The 18,437-nt window shown below is 39.0% G+C and overlaps 3 protein-coding genes across 3 annotated transcripts; all 3 read left to right on the top strand.

Annotated features, from left to right (window-relative positions):
• The first annotated feature begins 6,332 nt into the window (after positions 1 to 6,332).
• Positions 6,333 to 7,304, top strand: LOC141595492 (putative F-box/LRR-repeat protein At3g58880). Its single transcript, XM_074415459.1, has one exon. It carries the CDS (start codon positions 6,333 to 6,335, stop codon positions 7,302 to 7,304), a length of 972 nt encoding a protein of 323 aa, XP_074271560.1.
• Positions 7,305 to 7,722: 418 nt separating this feature from the next.
• Positions 7,723 to 8,511, top strand: LOC141595490 (uncharacterized). Its single transcript, XM_074415458.1, has one exon. It carries the CDS (start codon positions 7,723 to 7,725, stop codon positions 8,509 to 8,511), a length of 789 nt encoding a protein of 262 aa, XP_074271559.1.
• A 6,903-nt stretch (positions 8,512 to 15,414) lies between these two features.
• Positions 15,415 to 18,153, top strand: LOC141597062 (F-box/LRR-repeat protein At4g14103-like). Its single transcript, XM_074417382.1, has 4 exons — positions 15,415 to 15,593; positions 16,165 to 17,188; positions 17,333 to 17,482; positions 17,572 to 18,153. Exons 1-4 carry the CDS (start codon positions 15,523 to 15,525, stop codon positions 17,845 to 17,847), a joined length of 1,521 nt encoding a protein of 506 aa, XP_074273483.1. The 5' UTR covers positions 15,415 to 15,522; the 3' UTR covers positions 17,848 to 18,153.
• Positions 18,154 to 18,437: the final 284 nt, after the last annotated feature.

Raw genomic sequence — 18,437 nt, 5'->3', positions numbered from 1 at the left:
GAGTATGTAAGTATATAGATCTACTTTTCCTTCATCCACTTCTTTGGAACAATGGTTTCTTGTTCCCCCTCAGCAGCATCAGTCACAGTGACTGTTTCTTTTGGCCTGGAGGGATCTTTGTCCTCACTGTTTTGGGTTGTTTCAGTTCTGGAGGTGGAGGCAACAATCGTTGGGTCTGTTGCTTCCAGAGAAGAAACAGTAGCAGATGTGCTACGTGTTCCCCCTGGGCTGCTGATCTCCTTTGAAGGTGACAGTCCCTGTGTCTGTTGCAAGTCAGCGTTGGGAGCTTCTTCATCCATGAACACGAAGTCCTTTCGAACAAGACCAATCTCAAACTCATCGTCCTCATCATCATCATCATCCACGGTTTGTACCTGTCCAAGCACGCTAGATTCATCAAAAATGACATGGATGCTTTCTTCAATTAACAAGGTTCGTTTATTGTAAACTTTATAGGCCTTGCTATGATCGGAATACCCAATAAATACTCCTTCATCACTACGTGGATCGAACTTACCCAAGTTGTTTTTACCATTGTTATGAACAAAACATTTGCTTCCAAAACATCTAAAATATGAAATGTTGGGTTTTCTTCCACGTAGCAATTCATAGGGAGTTTTATTTAAAATACTCCTTATCATGACACGATTATGAATGTAGCAAGCGGTATTTACCGCTTCGGCCCAAAAGTTCTTAGGCAACTTACTAGTTAATAACATTGTTCTAGCCATTCCTTCAAGGGTTCTATTCATCCTTTCAACCACACCATTTTGTTGTGGTGTTCTAGGAGCCGAGAAGTTATGGTCTACTCCATTGTCATCACAATAAGCACCAAATGATGAGTTTTCGAATTCGGTTCCGTGATCGGTTCTCGTTGAAACAAGTTTTAAATCAAGTTTATTTTGAATCTTTCTTAACCAAATTAGAAACTCATCAAATGTCTCATCCTTAGAGCTTAAGAAGAGTGCCCAAACAAACCTAGAGTAATCATCAACAATGACACACACATAACGACTACCACCTCTACTTCTAGTTCTCATTGGTCCACACAAGTCGATATGTAAAAGTTGCAAAGGTTGAGATGTACTCACAATTCTTTTGGATTTAAAGGAACTTCTAACATGTTTGCCTCTAGCACATTCATCACATACTTTATCAAAATCAAACTTCATATTAGGAATGCCTTCAACTAAGTCAAGTCTTTTAAGAGTATTAAGAGTTTTAGTACTAACATGACCAAACCTTTTATGCCATAACCAAGGATCATTGTTCATTACACTCATGCAAGACATGGTGTGACCGGATAGAGTGTTCAAATTAGTGAAGTAAACGTCTTTGACACGTCTTCCTTCGAGTATTAGTTCATTAGTAGTGGCATCAATTATTCGACACATATTAGCGCTAAATTCTACAATATTACCCTTATCACAAAGTTGAGAGATACTAAGGAGATTATGCTTCAAACCTTTGACAAGCCGCACGTTGTCGACACAAAGTAATGGTGACTTACCAACCTTTCCAATGCCAATTACTTCACCTTTCTTGTTGTCACCAAACCTTACCGTGCCACCATTGTATGCTTTAAGTGAGAGGAATTGGCTTCTATCACCCGTCATGTGACGAGAGCATCCACTATCCAAGTACCAATTGCGGCCGCCTCTCACCAAGCCCTACACAAGATTAGACTTTGAGTATAGGAACCCAAACAAACTTGGGTCCCCTTTTGTGATCAACATATCTTATGCTGTCTTTCCTAATCCATACTTGCTTAATTATTTTGATGTTCTTGTTAATGTCATGAAATCTTTTTTCACAAGTGTTGAGGACATGACCATTCTTACCACAATAATTGCAAATAATGTATTCGGGAAGACCAACATACTTTCTCCTTCTAAAATCGTTTTAGGCTTTCGGATGCCTTGATCATGTCGATTGTTCCATTTGAACCCCAAACCAGCAGTTTTGTTACATCTCTCGGTTTGATTCGTGAGGAAGTTTAACACGGTTTGACTTCCTTCCCATTTTTCAGTGATATTTTTAGCACTAACAAGTTCATTGGTCAAGTCATTGACACGTGAGAGGAGATGCAAATTGTTTTCTTTTTCCCTCTTGAGTTCATCATTGTTAACACTTTCTAAAGACAATCTTTTCTCAACTATGAAGTCGTGGGTGTGGTTGTTGAGTTTAGACACGAGGTACATGATTCGTTCTTTGGACTCTTCATATCTAGACGTCATCTCATCAAGACGTTTGTTTAGATCAACGAATTCATCTCATCTCTTAGCTCATCTCCTCCGTATCACTCCATCTTCTCCCCATTTCTCTCTCATCAAAATATTTCCATATCTCAACCACCGGAATTGGTCTCGAGGGCGGCTGCCTGAGATGGGTGCGAATTAGTCTAGAGTTTCGGTGCCGAGTTCATAATTGATGATTAAAATGGTGGTTGTTCGGTGACGGGGAAGCACTAAGGTGATGCTGATATGAGAAGCAAAGGTGGTTGTCGGAAGCAAGTGATAGACGCAAACTGTCGGTGGTCAAACGGAGTTGCATATGGGCGATGGTGCTATTGTCGAGTTGGAGTCAGAGAAGCATCACTTGTGGTGCTTGGTCCGAACTTGGTTGCGACGGATTTGCTTCGAATGTTAGCGAGTAGTGGTGCCACTGCTATGGTGGTCGAACCACCAAGAACACAAGGAGCACAATTTATTCTGGTCGTGAGTGATGAATGAAGGAGTAGCTGTCGGTGGTGGGTGTTGAGATGGAGCACGAAAGAGAAGGAGCAGCTGCCAGCAGGTGGTTGGATTTGGAATCGACGCCGTTGCCGTTGCCGCTTCTGGTTATGCGTGGTAGAGGAAGCTCAGTGGTTTGGTGAGTGAAGAGATGCACGTGATCTTTTAATTTTTGTTTTAATTTTTGCCATATGTCAATTTTTGGTGGATGGAATAGGGAGGGGGACAAATTGATGGGACAAGTTATCCGGACTCCTGTTGGGTACAGCTAAAACAAACACCAGACAACGACTTCAAACAGAGCCACTTTCGTCTTGCTTGGGCCAAACAACTCATATGTGCGGTTTAGGTCGGGTCGGGCCAAATAGGCAGGTGGATTTAGTGAAACCAAATTTTCGTCCAAACAGGCAAAAAGTGAGGGCTGATTTTCATCGACGACGTTTTTTTAAAAAAAAGACGATAATTACCCTTACACTCACATACTACTTTCTCTCTCTAAAAAAATTCCTCTTAAATTGTAGTAAATCTTATCTTTATTAATTCAGAAGACAATGCTGAATGGAGAATGCGCCACGTCATTTGTACAACTTTTTTTTTTGGAAATTCAGGTTATGGTGGGCCCCGTTGGTGTGCAAAGAATTTATTTCTTCAAATCGTCTGCCAATACAACCATGCGACAATTTCCGTCTTAAAAAATTCCTGAAATAATTACATACAATCGGAACAAATGAAATTAATTGCATATACTTGGAATGAATTACAAATCGGAATAAATGAAATAAATTACATTTAATCGGAATGAATTACATAATTAATAATAAAATTACATAATTACGAGAATAAATTACATTTAATTACGGGAATGAATTACATATAATGGGAATAAATTACAGAAATTAATGAAATTAATTATTACAAACAATGCGAATAAATTAAATAACTTAAATAATTTTTAAAACTAGATAATACGATGTTGTTGAGCGCTTAGTGAGAGATCTATGTGACGAATATGGTGAAACTCTTACTGATGTTAATCCGTTTGTAACTGAAAATGAACATTCACCCGGTAGTTGTGGTTTTAACGCATCCTATTTAGGTGAAAATGTTTATTTCCAGTTAAATCACTGATCTACATTAAACATGTAGATCACTGATATAGAACTATTAGATAATTACAATAGAAATGTAAAATAAAATATTCATCAAAAAACATTCATGCCGTCCTAAATACAAACCCGTGCAATTTTACACGGGTTTAAAACTAGTATCAACTAAATTGAAAAAAAAAATCAACAACAACAATTAACAAGATGAATTAACATGACGGATCCCAAATCATCAGTACTTAAACAACTTAATCGCTACATTATTTGGTTAATTTTTATTTTTTTTGCGCACTGTTAAATCTATTCGATAATTGATTTACGTCGGGTATTGACTTAGTAATAGAAAATATTGCGATTTTTCTGCGTAAATCTGAAATTTGTGTACCCAAAGTTCAACCATGGACCAAACGTTTAGATAGGATACTGAAGTGGAAAGTAATGCATTGGGATGAAAGTTAATGTATTTTTTGTGGTGAGTGCTTGGAGACCGTATGTCACCTATTCAATTGCATTGTAAATTCTCGTGGCAACTATGGACTGATACTTGTGACGTGTGGGGGGTGACTTGGATTTGTCCCTTGGAGATTGATGATGCTTTTCTTGTATGGAATAACTCTCATTTTGTTGGATTTGAGAAACGACTATGGGAAGCATTTTTCATTGCTATAGTGACGATTATATGGGAGGTGAGAAATGAAGCTATTTTTGAGAACAAGATGCTTGCTGACCCTACATGATGGATAAATTGCTTTTAAGGGTCGGTGTGTGGTGCAAATCATGGAAGTAAAATATACCTTATACGTTGGAGGAATGGTTGAACAACTGGAAATCGTTGCGATCATGGAAGGAACAAAGGATTTTGGAAAGAAGGGCTCCGAGGGTTGGTGCTTGAACCCAATATGCAAGGCTTCTGTTTTTTTTTTTTTTTTGGAAAGGATTCAATGTTTTAGTTGTCTTGATTTTTTCGGTTTTCTTGTGAACTTTTATTTGGGACTTTACTTGCTGTAGGTCGCCGGATTTTACCCCTTCTTAATAAAAAAAAGTCATGGACCAATAGTGGGAACCCAACGTTGGCCATGGTCCAAACGTGGGAATCCAACGTTTGGCCATGGTGAACTAAAAAAAAAAAAACGTTGTTCATGGCCAAACGTTGGATTCCCACGTTTGGACCATGGTTACACGTTGAATTCTGACGTTAGCCCATGGTTACACGTTGGGGATTCAACGTCCGTCCATGGTCGAACGATGAGTCTCCAGTCCTCTCCACGTTTTGGTCCATGGTCGATTGTTGAATCTCAACATTTAGTCCCTTGCTAGCTAGTTCATTTTTTTTTAAAAAAACCATGTTTAATACGTTTATTTGCCGATTTTTTAAAATTATTTAAGTTTTCTAGTCGATATGCGTTAATTTCTAACATTTTTTAATTGGTTTAATGTAGATGGGAGATCGAAATGTAGTTGGTTTTTAGTAGAATTTGAGAGAAAATAATTTAGAGAGAGAAATGAGTGTAAATGTGCAAAGGGCATTATCATCTTTTGGAATGAAAACGTCGACGATAGTTACTAAAACGTTGACGATGTTTACAAATCGGGCAAAAAATATAGGAATAACATATAAAATTACCCATTATTTTATATCACAAAAATAAGTTGGAAAATGCACTATGATAGCAGTTTGTTTCCGACGATATTTCAGTCTTTAGCCCTAAATTAAGATCGCATTAGTCCAAACCAGGAAATCCACGATAGAAAGAGGTACGTATTCGTATTACATCGATTCGTGCACGGTACGAATTCGTTTATGCTCTCAATTGTTGAGTGCCGGATTTTTTCCTAAACTTTGTTTATGCACGGACGATGCATATCTCTATCGAATTTTTTCCTAAACTTTGTTTATGCTCTCAATTGTTGGGTGCCGGATTCGCTTAATTGCCTAATGAATAGAAAATCGATTCGTGCACGGTACGAATTCGTATTACATGGATCGTATTATACTATTATGGTGCATGGTTATTATTTGATATGCATCGATCACTAGAATTTAATTCACTCTGTACTGTAAGTCTGAATTGTCAATAGGGTACTACGTGATTACCAATGAAATTGTACGATAGTGTAAACAAGAAACGAAAAAATCGAAACTTTCTTGTGTAAGACGTCTTCTTGATACAATTTCTTGTGTAAGACGTCTTACACCAGAATTTCTGTAGTTTAAAACAGTTTTCTTGTGTAAGACGGTTTTCACGTCTTGTTTTTAATACGATCTTGCAAAAAAAAAAAAAAAAACTAATGCTGGTAAGCTTGAAGTACGAGGATGCGAAATTAGTGTGCTTTCATCTTGTATGGTATTATTATCGTTATTTGGGTATGTGGGGACTTAACTTCAAACATCAACAAAGTTATTGCTTAGGTGTTTTGTTGATTCTTTGTCAAATAATCTTTTATAATGATATTATGAAGTCATCATATCAGGTTGATTCAGGTAAAGGCTATGATGAAGTCATCTATGAAACTTGGTGAAGATGTAAAAGACCAAAGAAGTAAGCGTCATTTGGATAAAATCAGTAATTTACCAGATGAATTGCTCGCTCTCATACTTTCGTTTCTACCAACATGGAATGCTGTGAGAACAAGTATTCTATCGAGAAGATGGCGATACCTCTTTACATTGACTGATTGTCTCTCTTTTAATGATGCACCATTTATCAAATACGAGGGTGGTGGAATTAAGGAAATAGAACCGGCTAGAAAAAAAAGGTTTAAGGAATTTGTTTATGAAGTCTTAAGAGTGCATAAAATGTCACCCATCCGGAAATTTAGTCTAGTCTGTCGAGCCATCTATGATAAATCACATTTCAATACATGGGTTAAACATGCTATACAAAGGGGAGTTCAAAAGGTTCGTTATCAGGTTAATAATGAAAATGGGTTGTGTGGGTTGTCAGATGACCTTGTAATGTGCAAAACACTGGTGAACCTCAAGGTAAGAGGGAATCCAAACCATGCTATGAAAATTCCTCTATCATCGTGGTTGCCGAGCCTTAAGATTCTTCACCTACATCGTATTAGATTTGTTGATTATCATTCAATGGAAAGATTGTTATCTAGCTGTGAATTTCTCGAAGAATTAATTCTCAAGTGTTGTGCATTTTGGGCTAGGGGTCATGTAACTATTTCTTTAGGACAACTCAAAGTGTTAAAAATAACACATTGTTATGTTGGCAATGGATTATTTGAGATGGAAGCCCCTAAGTTAGCATATTTAACATATTATAGCATTTGTGGTGTGAAAATTGTTCCTTTGTGGAAGTATTCACGCTCTCTTGTCAAGGCCAAACTACACTTCAACTCTGAGGCAAATGACCGTTCACTCTATGGTGATCGTTCACTAAAGAATAACTGTGATATTTTAAGAACCGCTGCCGATAAAATCACAGAATTACATCTTCTATCTGACTCAGTATAGGTATTTATGAAGTATATGAATTGTGTTCCCCACATTTTTGTCTATTTATAACGATATTAGTGTGCTCTAGGTTCTTATCCCTGGTTGATATCACATGGAGGTTGTGAGCCATTTTAGGTTGCTTCATTGTAATTAATAATGGACGGCCCATCACTCAATGGACTAGCCGTTGCATATCACCCAACCAAGGCAACAATCAAAGCCTTTCCCTATGTATATATTTTCTAGCCGTTATGTATATTTCCTACCGTAAATATCGTATCCTAGCTTGTAGTATAAATAGCTGTACACCTTTGCTTACAAACACAATTTGGCAATAAACGATATACAATTTCTCCAATATTACAATTATATTATGGTATCAGACGTTTAGGTTTTCTCAACCCAACGCCTCTGCCTCCTTTTTCCTTCATCCACGATGACTAATTCCGACACAACAATCATCGATTCCTCGAAACCTTCAAATTACTCATATATTCATGTCAAAAATCCCGGCACAAATATCACTCAAGTATTCTTTAATGGCAAAAACTACGACAAATGGTCCCGGACTTTTAATCTTGCTCTTCTTGCGAAGGGTAAATTAGGTTATATTGACGGCACCGTTGTGAAACCCGCATCAACAGCCACCAATTTTGAAGCATGGCGTTCTGCAAACGCATTGGTTACTATGTGGATATTTAATTCCATCGATTCCTCGCTTCGCAATCAAATCTCTCTACGTCCGGAAGCCAAGCAGGTATGGCTCGATATCCGTCACCGTTTCTGTCAACAAAACGATGCCCGTATCTATCATTTGCAGGCAGAACTTGTGGCGTGTCGACAGGGACCAACGGAGTCTCTCATGGATTACTACGGTCGTCTCACCAAACTTTGGGACGATCTCTCTGAAGTCGATCCCCTACCAGCCTGTGCGTGTAACCCATGTACTTGCAACTGGGTAACAATCCTCGACGCTCGTCGTAGTAAGAAACGGGTACGTGATTTTTTAATGGGTCTCGATATTCGTTTTGACAACGCTCGTTCTCATATTTTAGGAATTAATCCCCTGCCTTCGCTTGCCATTGCTTATAATCGTCTCCTTCAAGAAGAAGGAGTCCGTGCTCTTGCCCCTATTCCTACCATACCCAAACCCGACACCATGGCACTCGCTGCCCGGACCCATCATGCACCACGGGGTACAGGGGGGACGGGAAAACCGCTCTAACAACCCTCCCACCACGACTGTCGATCCCAACAAGCCTTATTGCATCGCTTGTAAACGGTCTGGTCATCCCTATACTTCTTGCTTTCGTTATACGGGAAACTTTCCCGATTGGTGGGGTAACCGACCCCGCGACCGCATTTACATTAATGAAGCCGATATGAGTCGCACCGTTGTTCCCGACGTTGCTGGCCGCGCTCAATATGACCGCACAAAACAGGCCACGGGTACTCCTGCTGCTCGTGCTAATCTGGTTACAGGACAGTCACAATCGAACTCGGGAGACGGGTCCTCTTCATCTCGTCCTATGCCAACCTTCGACAAACGGGACCTCAACAATTTAAGTCCAGCCGAACTGGAACAATTGTCTCAGCTTCTGCAGGCTCGCAAAACCGACTACTCCAATGATCGTCTGAACGGTAATGATCTTTCTATTTCTTGGATAATTGATACAGGTGCGTCGCACCACATGTCAGGTTGTTTATCTAAATTTTCGAACCTTCGTAATATTCATCCGTTGACCGTAGGATTACCTAATGGTGATCTCACTATAGCTAATCAAAGTGGTGATATCCACCTCTCCTCTCGGCTGATTTTGCATAATGTATTATATATTGCAAATCTTAATTGCAACTTAATTTCCGTTTCTAGTTTATTACTCGATAGCTCTTTAATTATTCAATTCTCTCACAAATTATGCCTTATTCAGGACCGTTCCTCGAAGATGGTGATTGGAGCATGTGAGCAACACGAGGGGCTATACTATCTCAAGAGTGTCCGAAATAATGAAGCACATGCCTGTCACATAGGTACTCTTGATAAACACTAACTCTGGCATCGGCGTTTGGGTCATCCGTCCTCATCGATTTCTCGTTTTCTTCCTTTTATTAACAATAATAAAACTGCTTTTTCTAGTAAACATTGCGATACTTGCATTCGGGCAAAACAAACCCGAGAACAATTTTCTTTAAGCACAAACATTGCAGACGGTAGTTTTGATTTGGTACACTGTGATTTATGGGGTCCTTATTCTGAAAATGCTTCTTGTGGTTCGCAATATTTTTTAACTCTTGTTGACGATTTTTCTCGGACCACTTGGGTTTATTTGTTACGTCGTAAAATTGACACCCGTCAAACTTTGCTAAAATTTTTCGCCATGATCGAACGTCAATTTAATAAGAAAATAAAAACTATAAGAAGCGACAATGGCAATGAATTTACATGTCTCATCAATTTTTTTAATGAAAATGGTATTCTTTTTCAAACATCACAAGTTGATACCCCGCAACAAAACGGTCGGGTCGAGCGAAAACATCGTCATATTTTAAACGTCGCTCGCGCCCTTCTTTTTCAAGCTAGCTTACCCATATTTTTTTGGTGGGAATGTATCCTTACCGCCGTCTATCTCATTAATCGAACCCCGTCATCCATTCATAAAGGAAAAACACCCTACGAAATTCTTTTTCAAAAACCCCCACCAATGGATAACATTCGAACTTTTGGGTGCCTCTGTTACGCGAGAAATATCAATCGCACTCGGGATAAATTTGCACCTCGCGGACACAAATGCATTTTTCTTGGATATCCATTTGGCAAAAAGGGATGGCGTGTGTACGACCTCGACACCGGTAAAAATTTTTCATCTCGAGATGTTATTTTTATAGAACATGAATTCCCATACGCCAATATGCATATCCACGATATCACACCCGATACGACCTCCTTTCCTGATGAGACACTCACACCCATTGACCACATTCTTGTCCCCGTCATTCCCTCACTTTCACCCGGCCAGTCCACGAACACCACGTCGCCTGACCCACCCGAACCAACCCCCACGACCTCTCCTTCCACGACCACAGCCGATACCATCCCTGCCTCCCAACCAGACCACACGCCTCCTTCACCTGATTCCCCTCCTCCGGACTCTCGACAACCACCAGGCACCACCTCGTGCACAGGCACGGATACCACACACATGGGTAAGGGTCATCGACCCAAATTTCCCAACTCCCGTCTCAAAGATTTCGTAACCAACACCAAGGGCCCCTCGACACACTTGCTCACGGTCCAACCATCATCGACAGGTACAAAATTCCCGATTTCTCACTTTATTAACTACGACAAATTTTCTACTAACCACAAAGTTTTCCTAACGGCCGTGACCACAAATTACGAGCCTAGCCACTATAATGATGCCGTGCAGGTACCCGCATGGAGGGAAGCTATGAAACTCGAATTGGACGCACTAGAAAAGAATGGCACTTGGACACTCGAAACTCTGCCACCGACAAAGAAAGCTATTGCCTCAAAATGGGTTTACAAGATTAAATACAACGCCGACGGGACCATCGAACGACACAAAGCAAGGTTGGTTGTTATGGGCAACCGACAAGTTGAAGGGATTGATTATAATGAAACATTCGCTCCCACAGTAAAATTGGTTACAGTTCGCACATTGCTCGCCATCGCCGCCGCTAAGAATTGGGCTCGCCATCAAATGGATGTCCACAATGCCTTTCTCCATGGCGACCTACACGAAGAAGTATACATGAAACTACCACCCGGATTCCACCCCTCGACAACTGGGAAAGTTTGCAGGTTACGAAAATCTTTATACGGCCTCAAACAAGCCCCTCGATGTTGGTATGCTAAACTCGCCTCCGCCCTCAACAAGTATGGCTTCAAGCAATGCCCATATGATCACTCTCTTTTTTCCATCACAAATCCCACGACTGAAGTTCATATACTTGTCTACGTCGACGATCTCATCATATGTGGTAACAACTCCGCTTTCATCGACAAATTCAAGTCTTATTTAAGCACGTGCTTCCACATGAAGGACCTAGGGCCATTGAAGTACTTTCTAGGCCTGGAAATCGCCCGCAACAAGTCAGGGATTTTTGTCTCGCAACGAAAATATGCCCTCGATATCCTCAATGAAACAGGATTACTTGCCGCCAAGCCCGCTGCCGTGCCAATTGAACCCAATCATCACTTGGGTATATCAAAAGCCCCGGCCCTGAAAGATCCACAGCCATATCGCAGACTAGTGGGACGATTGGTATATCTCACTATCACTCGACCCGAACTTATCTATTCGGTCCACATTCTTGCTCAATTTATGAATTCCCCAACCATGGACCATTGGAACGCGGGTCTCCATGTCGTTCGCTACCTAAAGAATAAACCAGGCCAAGGCATCCTTCTTCGAGCTGATTCCGCACTTGCCCTCCGCGCCTACTGTGACGCTGATTATGCATCTTGCCCCACGACTCGCCGTTCTCTCAGTGCTTATCTAGTCTTTCTCGGCAACTCTCCCATATCCTGGAAAACGAAGAAACAACACACGGTGTCGAAATCATCCTCCGAGGCAGAATACAGAGCAATTGCTTACGCGACATGTGAACTAAAATGGTTAAAAGGATTGCTCTCCTCTCTCGGCATACATCACACCAAACCGATTCAACTTCTGTGTGATAATCAATCGGCTCTCCATATAGCTCGCAATCCGGTCTTCCATGAACGCACCAAACATATTGAGGTCGATTGTCACTTTGTCCGTGATGAGATACAAAAGGGAGTAATCTCCCCGAGCTACGTTCATACAAAGGAGCAACTTGCCGATATCTTTACAAAGGCTCTCGGACGCATACCGTTTGATGGCTTACTATCCAAGTTGGGCGTCTCAAATCCCCACGCTCCAACTTGAGGGGGGGTAATAATGGACGGCCCATCACTCAATGGACTAGCCGTTGCATATCACCCAACCAAGGCAACAATCAAAGCCTTTCCCTATGTATATATTTTCTAGCCGTTATGTATATTTCCTACCGTAAATATCGTATCCTAGCTTGTAGTATAAATAGCTGTACACCTTTGCTTACAAACACAATTTGGCAATAAACGATATACAATTTCTCCAATATTACAATTATATTAGTAATCCTGAAGCAAAGAATAACGAGTATATGAATTCATTGAAATGAATTAACATGTTTTTCATATTGTCTCTTTCATTGTACAGTGTCTGCTTATGACAGGCGATATAGGGCAAGTGCCTAATTTTCATAGCCTCTCAAGATTACACTTTTCCTACTTCTCTTATGATTCATGGAAATATGTGACAAGCGTGCTTGACAAATCTCCTCAACTTGAAAATGTCGTCTTTGAACAGGTAGCCTCAACTAAATATATATACCCTTGTTATTAAAACTTAACTAATCGATTAGTGATTTTTTTTCTCACTTCTTCATTCATATGTTACGTTCTTTTTCAGGGTCTCCATCGCTGCTGTCGTTTTTCAGCACCACCTCCAAATGAAACTTTAGTACCGTTTTCATGCCATGTCAAAGTGATCGAAGTGCGTTACTTTAGCGGTCCTGAGGGTTTGTTATTACTTCTAGGGCATCTTCTTATCAATGCGAGAGTCCTGAAGAAATTCATTGTTCGTAAATGTTATGGTTTTGATGACATGGAGAATGCACTGCAGATAAGCAAGGATTTGTTGATGCTTCCGAAGGCTTCAAGTGATTGTTGTATTGAACTAATAGATTTTCCCTTTTGAGGCATTTCACAAAATTCCTTCTATTTTGAAAACGTAAACAGCCTAAGGAAGTGCACGAGTCTTAAAGAAATCGATTGTGCATAAGACTGCTCTGTCGCTGCTTCCGAGAGCTTCAAGAGATTGTTTATTAAACTTTATAGGTAACAACTAACAACTCTATGAATATCCGTTACCATATTTCCGGCCTTTGATTTTATTAGTCGGTTTGTTGATTCTTAAGAAGAAGAATGCTCTGCTAAGCTGCATTTGACGGAGGATTTGGTTTCGTTCGTTTTAATTATGGTGATTTGGAATATGTTCATTGTAAATCTATTATTTCGGAGGTCGTGGGTTTAATAACCGCACGCAGTTGACAATTTTTACACTTTGGTTTTTCTAACATTAAACGACACTACTTATCCGCTGGCAAAAAAAAACGACACTAATTACATAAACGAAGTACTCCATATCTTTTTTTGGCGGAAATGGGACTATTTAAATAAAATCAGAAAGTTTCAGCGAGTACATTAAGAGCGCGAGTCACATGTATTTGACTAAAATGTGAGAATTTTTTGGCAAATAGGTGTTGATTAGCAAAATAAATAGGGAGTTGGGGTTACTTTGAAACTATTTTGCTCAATGGTGTCCACGTTATCAGTTTTTAATTTTTTACCAGTTTTTATAGTAAGCCGCTAAGGGCTTAATTTTTTTTTTATTATTTTTGAAATTGTTTTTTATTTTATTTTTTTCAAAAAAAAAAGTGAGTAGTGAAGCCGCTTAGGAAACCTAGCGCTTCACTACTCACTTTTTTTTTTTTTTTTTTTCAAAAAAGCTGTCACCTTCAAACACCGATGATGATTTTATTCTAGAAATGAACAACCACCGAAAGCCGCTAAGAAAGTTAGCGGCTTCCCTATTTTTCTATTTTTCATAAACTTATGGCATCTATCATCTGAAAAATGACAAGGAGACAAAGCCGAAAAATTGGAGGAAAAACGAAAGTGATAACGTGGACACCATTGGGACAAAATAGTTTCAAAGGAACCCAACTTCCTAATTAATTTGCTAATCAACTCCAATTTGCCAAAAAATTCATAATCTGATGCATCAATTTGGTTACTCAAATCACAGGCTTGCAGGAATTAGTGTAGAACATTACAGTTATCATAGGGGATATTCACCGTCTCATAAAATGTTAAAAAATTGTCACAGTTTTCCTCATAGCTATTGTCCTAAGAGTGTTAATAGGCTAGGATAGCTCACATCATCGCTAAACCTATTTGGTGGAACTTCTTTAAAAAAAATGTCACTGTTAATGTCCTAATGAGGCTTCGAGGCTCGAGCATAGAGACAAACAAATTTACAATAACTATATACGTATGCATTGGTGTGAACATTTAATATATGAGTTCATTCACGGGTGTTTTAAAATAAACGGAGGTCTTGTACTTCACAGAAAAAAAATGGGGCCTCAAACACGAATGCACAAGTATACTATACTTCAAGATTTAAATTGGATTCCATCAATAAAACTTACTTGTAATATTGATCACCAAATAAAACCACAAGGTCGATTCCTCACTCATGGCTGAAGATGGCCTTAGACTCCCCTAGTTCACTTCGTGTGACAGGAATATGTTTAACAAATAGTTATACTGTTGGTACTTATCACATGTAATGAATATTTATCGCCAAAAAATAAACTGGAGCACGCACTATATAATATTCCGTAGGAATATGTTTCGAATAGTCGAGTCTTTAGCCCTAAATCAATCAACAACATTGCATTAGTCCAAACCAGGATACAAAAGGTAACGAACCTAACTTCTTCCGATTTTTATTTTCAACACTTTTTTATGCTCTTTATTGATAGCTAATTATTCACCCTTCAATGTAATTGTGTAATGTCTTAGAAGTAAAGTTAAGGGGCTAATTTACTACAATCAAACTTAAGGGGTAATTTGCCACTTCCCCGCTTAAATATATATTGTGAGGGTCAAGCTCAACCCCCGGCATAATTAAGGTCTTTCACAATCTGAATCTCCGAAATAGGATACTTCTATAGTTCTATGTAGACCTGGAGAAGCTAACCTTACCCGATAAGGTTACTCAAGACCCGAAAGTGACTCGAAAAGTGTGACTTGGTACACTTGAAATGACTCGGCTCAAAGTGATCCAAAATAACCCGAAATAGACTCAAAATGACTCATTCAAGGCAAAATTCCAATTAGAAATGAACGCTCTAGAGTACCCCACCCAAAAATAACTCAGATAATTAATAACGGAAAATTATCCAATCCGAATTAACCCAATCCGAATGAGCCATTACAAGGTCTACTTCCACCCCAAGGCCCTACACTACCCCGGCATACATGAACGTTTACCAAGTAACCGTGACTCCGTGAGTACATTTCGAGTGACCTTAACACTTGCTGAAGAAGCTAAAACTCCATTAATGGAGTTCAGAAATGTATTCAAGGAGAACTAGAGTCTTATATCCGAAGATTCAATCTGTAACCCTAAATCAGTACACAAAAAGGTACACTAATTTCTTTCATTTTTTTCACATTGTTTATCCTCTTTTTGCTGATTATACTGTTTTTGATCATTTTTTTTAATTACCCTTGAATTTGTTTCATTTCAGTACTCTAAACTGTAATCAAGAGCGCAGTTGTAAAAATTTGCTAGAATTCTTACTTATTCAACGTTTCTCTTACCTCAATTGTATAATTAATTTGAAATTGTATGACGTTAGCTGTTAATTTGAAATTGATGATTTAATTGTTTGGTTATTGTTCGGAAAGGATCAGTAGCGGAACCAGCATTTGAAATTAGACGAGGTGAAAAATAGGGGGAATTAGTAATAATACAATAGAGTAAAGTTTCGAATTTTTAGTTGTTTGGTGGGGCGACTGCCCAACTATTCCTCTTGTTCCGCCTTGAGAAAGGCGGAACATTAAGGTTGAAGCAAACGGAGAAGAAATTACTGTGCTTTCGTCTCGCATGTGATTATTATTGATAATTTGATTTCATTTGAGTTTGTGGGTATTCTACTTGAAGCATGAGCAAGTTTCATTGATTAGGTGTTTGTTGATTTGTACTCTAATTAGGCAAAATTCCGCAATTCGAAGAAATCAGTGTACTGCATTACAAATTTACAAGCATTTGTATCCGCGTAATTCACCTGCATTCATTTCAAGCAAGAGCCCTCTAAAGGCCATGGAGTTGACTAAGAAACTTGGTAAAAGTTGTTTCGATAGGATTAGTAGTTTACCTGATGAACTCCTCTGTCAGATACTTTCGTCTCTACCAACAAAGTGTGCTGTTAGCACCAGTATTCTATCAAAGAGATGGCGGTACCTTTTCACGTTGACTGATTGTCTTTCTTTTGATGATGCACCGTATTTTGGTGATTCAAGAGGAAGAAATAAAATTGAAACAGGGCAAAAAAGAAGGTTTAGGAAGTTTGTTTATAAAGTCCTGGAATTGCATCAAATCACACACATCAAGAAATTTAAGTTGTTCTGTGGAGGCGCCTATGGTAAATCAGATTTGAATGCTTGGATTAGTAATGCGGTACAAAAGGGTGTTCAAGAGTTTCATTATCAGGTTGCTGATGGCGGGCTACCAGATGTCCTTGTCATGTGCAAAACATTAGTGAGATTGAGCGTGATAGGTTATGAGTATTACGTGATCGAAATTCCTCTGTCAACCTGGTTGCCGAGCCTCAGAATTCTTTATCTGGATTTCGTTGGGTTTGTTGATTATGATTCAATGCAAAGACTGTTCTCTAGCTGTGAATTGCTTGAAGAATTGACTCTCGAGTCTTGTGAATCTTATGCTAGTGGTCATGTTAGTATTTGTACTGGACTACTCAAAGTGCTAACACTAAAATATTGCTCTTTTCATGATGGGTTGTTTGAGATTGACGCTCCTAATTTGGCATATTTAACCTACAATTGCAATGATGGTGTAAAAATAGTTCCCTCGTGGAAATACTCATGCTCTCTTGTCGAGGTAGAGCTACACTTTAACTGCCATGCAGAGGACCATTCACTCGAGAATGACTGTGATATTTTCAGAGCTGCTGCCTATAAAACAACAGAATTACATCTTTTGTCTGACTTAGTAGAGGTATATATATGTTATTTGTGTTTCCCGCCTTTTTTTGTCGTTCAACAATGACACTCTCCTGAGTCGCTTGCTCCAAATTCTAATGAATGTTGAAATTACAATTTTTTATCAGTTTCATATTTTAAAATTTTATTCGTGATACAGTTACTTCTTCGGCTTGCTTATCACGAGCAAATGCCTGATTTTCGTAGCCTGTCAAGATTACACCTTTGCTACATTCCTTATGATTCATGGAAATATGTGACAAGCTTGCTTGACAAATCTCCTCAACTAACAACTGTCATCTTTGAACAGGTTAGCATTAACTAAGTATACTTTTTGTTAAGTCCTAAGGAATTGGTTACAGAGTTTTCTCACTGTTTCAATTCGTATGGTCTTTTTAGGGTCTTCATTGCTGCTCCTATGATCCAGTGTCACCTCCAAGTGACTCGCTCATCGGTTTTTCATGCCATGCTCAAGTGATCGAAGTGCATGAGTTTTGTGGTCATGAGGGTTCGTTATTACTTTTAGGGCATCTTCTTAGAAATGCGAAAGTCTTGAAGAAGTTGATCGTTCATGAATGTTTTCACTCTGATGTTATGGGAGAAGAACTGCAGATAAGGAAGAATTTGTTGAAGCTTCCAAGGGCATCAAGTGACTGTCGTATTGAAATAAAATAGACTAACAAGTTGAATGAGTTTATTTTGCATGGTCTTCAATTTTCCCCTGATAAAAGCGGAAGCTAACAGATAATCAAGGGAGAATTATGCTATTTTTGAAAGTGTACGTGGTTCTGATCATTGAAGTAAACAAACCCAATAGTCAGCAACTTAGCAGTCTGATGGGGGAGGTAGTTTCTGATCATGCTCTTTTGTTGTTTGATTTGCACGGTACAGTTTCGTCGTCTGTATTAACTATTAGACCCTGGAAAATGACGGGGGCCCTTTTAAGGCGTTGAGGATGTTGTGCTTGTACTCTCTGGAAAATTAATTATTCAAGGTGAATGCATCAGCATTTCTGCATATAAAAGTGATTGAGAGAGGTAATGTTGTGCTTTGCCAATAATCTTGATTGTGATGATTTGTACAACAACATTATCAGAGCCTTAATCTTAAAATGATTTGGGGTCGGCTGACATGAATCATCCTTTAGAACCGTCTACGGGTGAACGCACACCTTAAAATGTGAAAAAAAGAAGAAAAGGGAACAAAGAAAAACAAAAGGGAGAGCGAAACATGATACAAAGTCAAGATAAACTTTTAGGTTTTAA

Source organism: Silene latifolia, chromosome 8 (assembly GCF_048544455.1).
Source record: "Silene latifolia isolate original U9 population chromosome 8, ASM4854445v1, whole genome shotgun sequence".
Classification (NCBI taxonomy): domain Eukaryota; kingdom Viridiplantae; phylum Streptophyta; class Magnoliopsida; order Caryophyllales; family Caryophyllaceae; genus Silene; species Silene latifolia.
This window is presented reverse-complemented; position numbering and strand designations above follow the sequence as displayed.

Coding starts and splice junctions, on each gene's coding strand:
- LOC141597062 (XM_074417382.1), top strand. CDS start 15,523: ATGTATTCAAGGAGAACTAGAGTCTTATATCCGAAGATTCAATCTGTA. Junction 17,189..17,332: donor TTTTGTCTGACTTAGTAGAG/GTATATATATGT, acceptor TTCGTGATACAG/TTACTTCTTCGGCTTGCTTA. Junction 17,483..17,571: donor CAACTGTCATCTTTGAACAG/GTTAGCATTAAC, acceptor TGGTCTTTTTAG/GGTCTTCATTGCTGCTCCTA.
- LOC141595492 (XM_074415459.1), top strand. CDS start 6,333: ATGAAGTCATCTATGAAACTTGGTGAAGATGTAAAAGACCAAAGAAGT.
- LOC141595490 (XM_074415458.1), top strand. CDS start 7,723: ATGACTAATTCCGACACAACAATCATCGATTCCTCGAAACCTTCAAAT.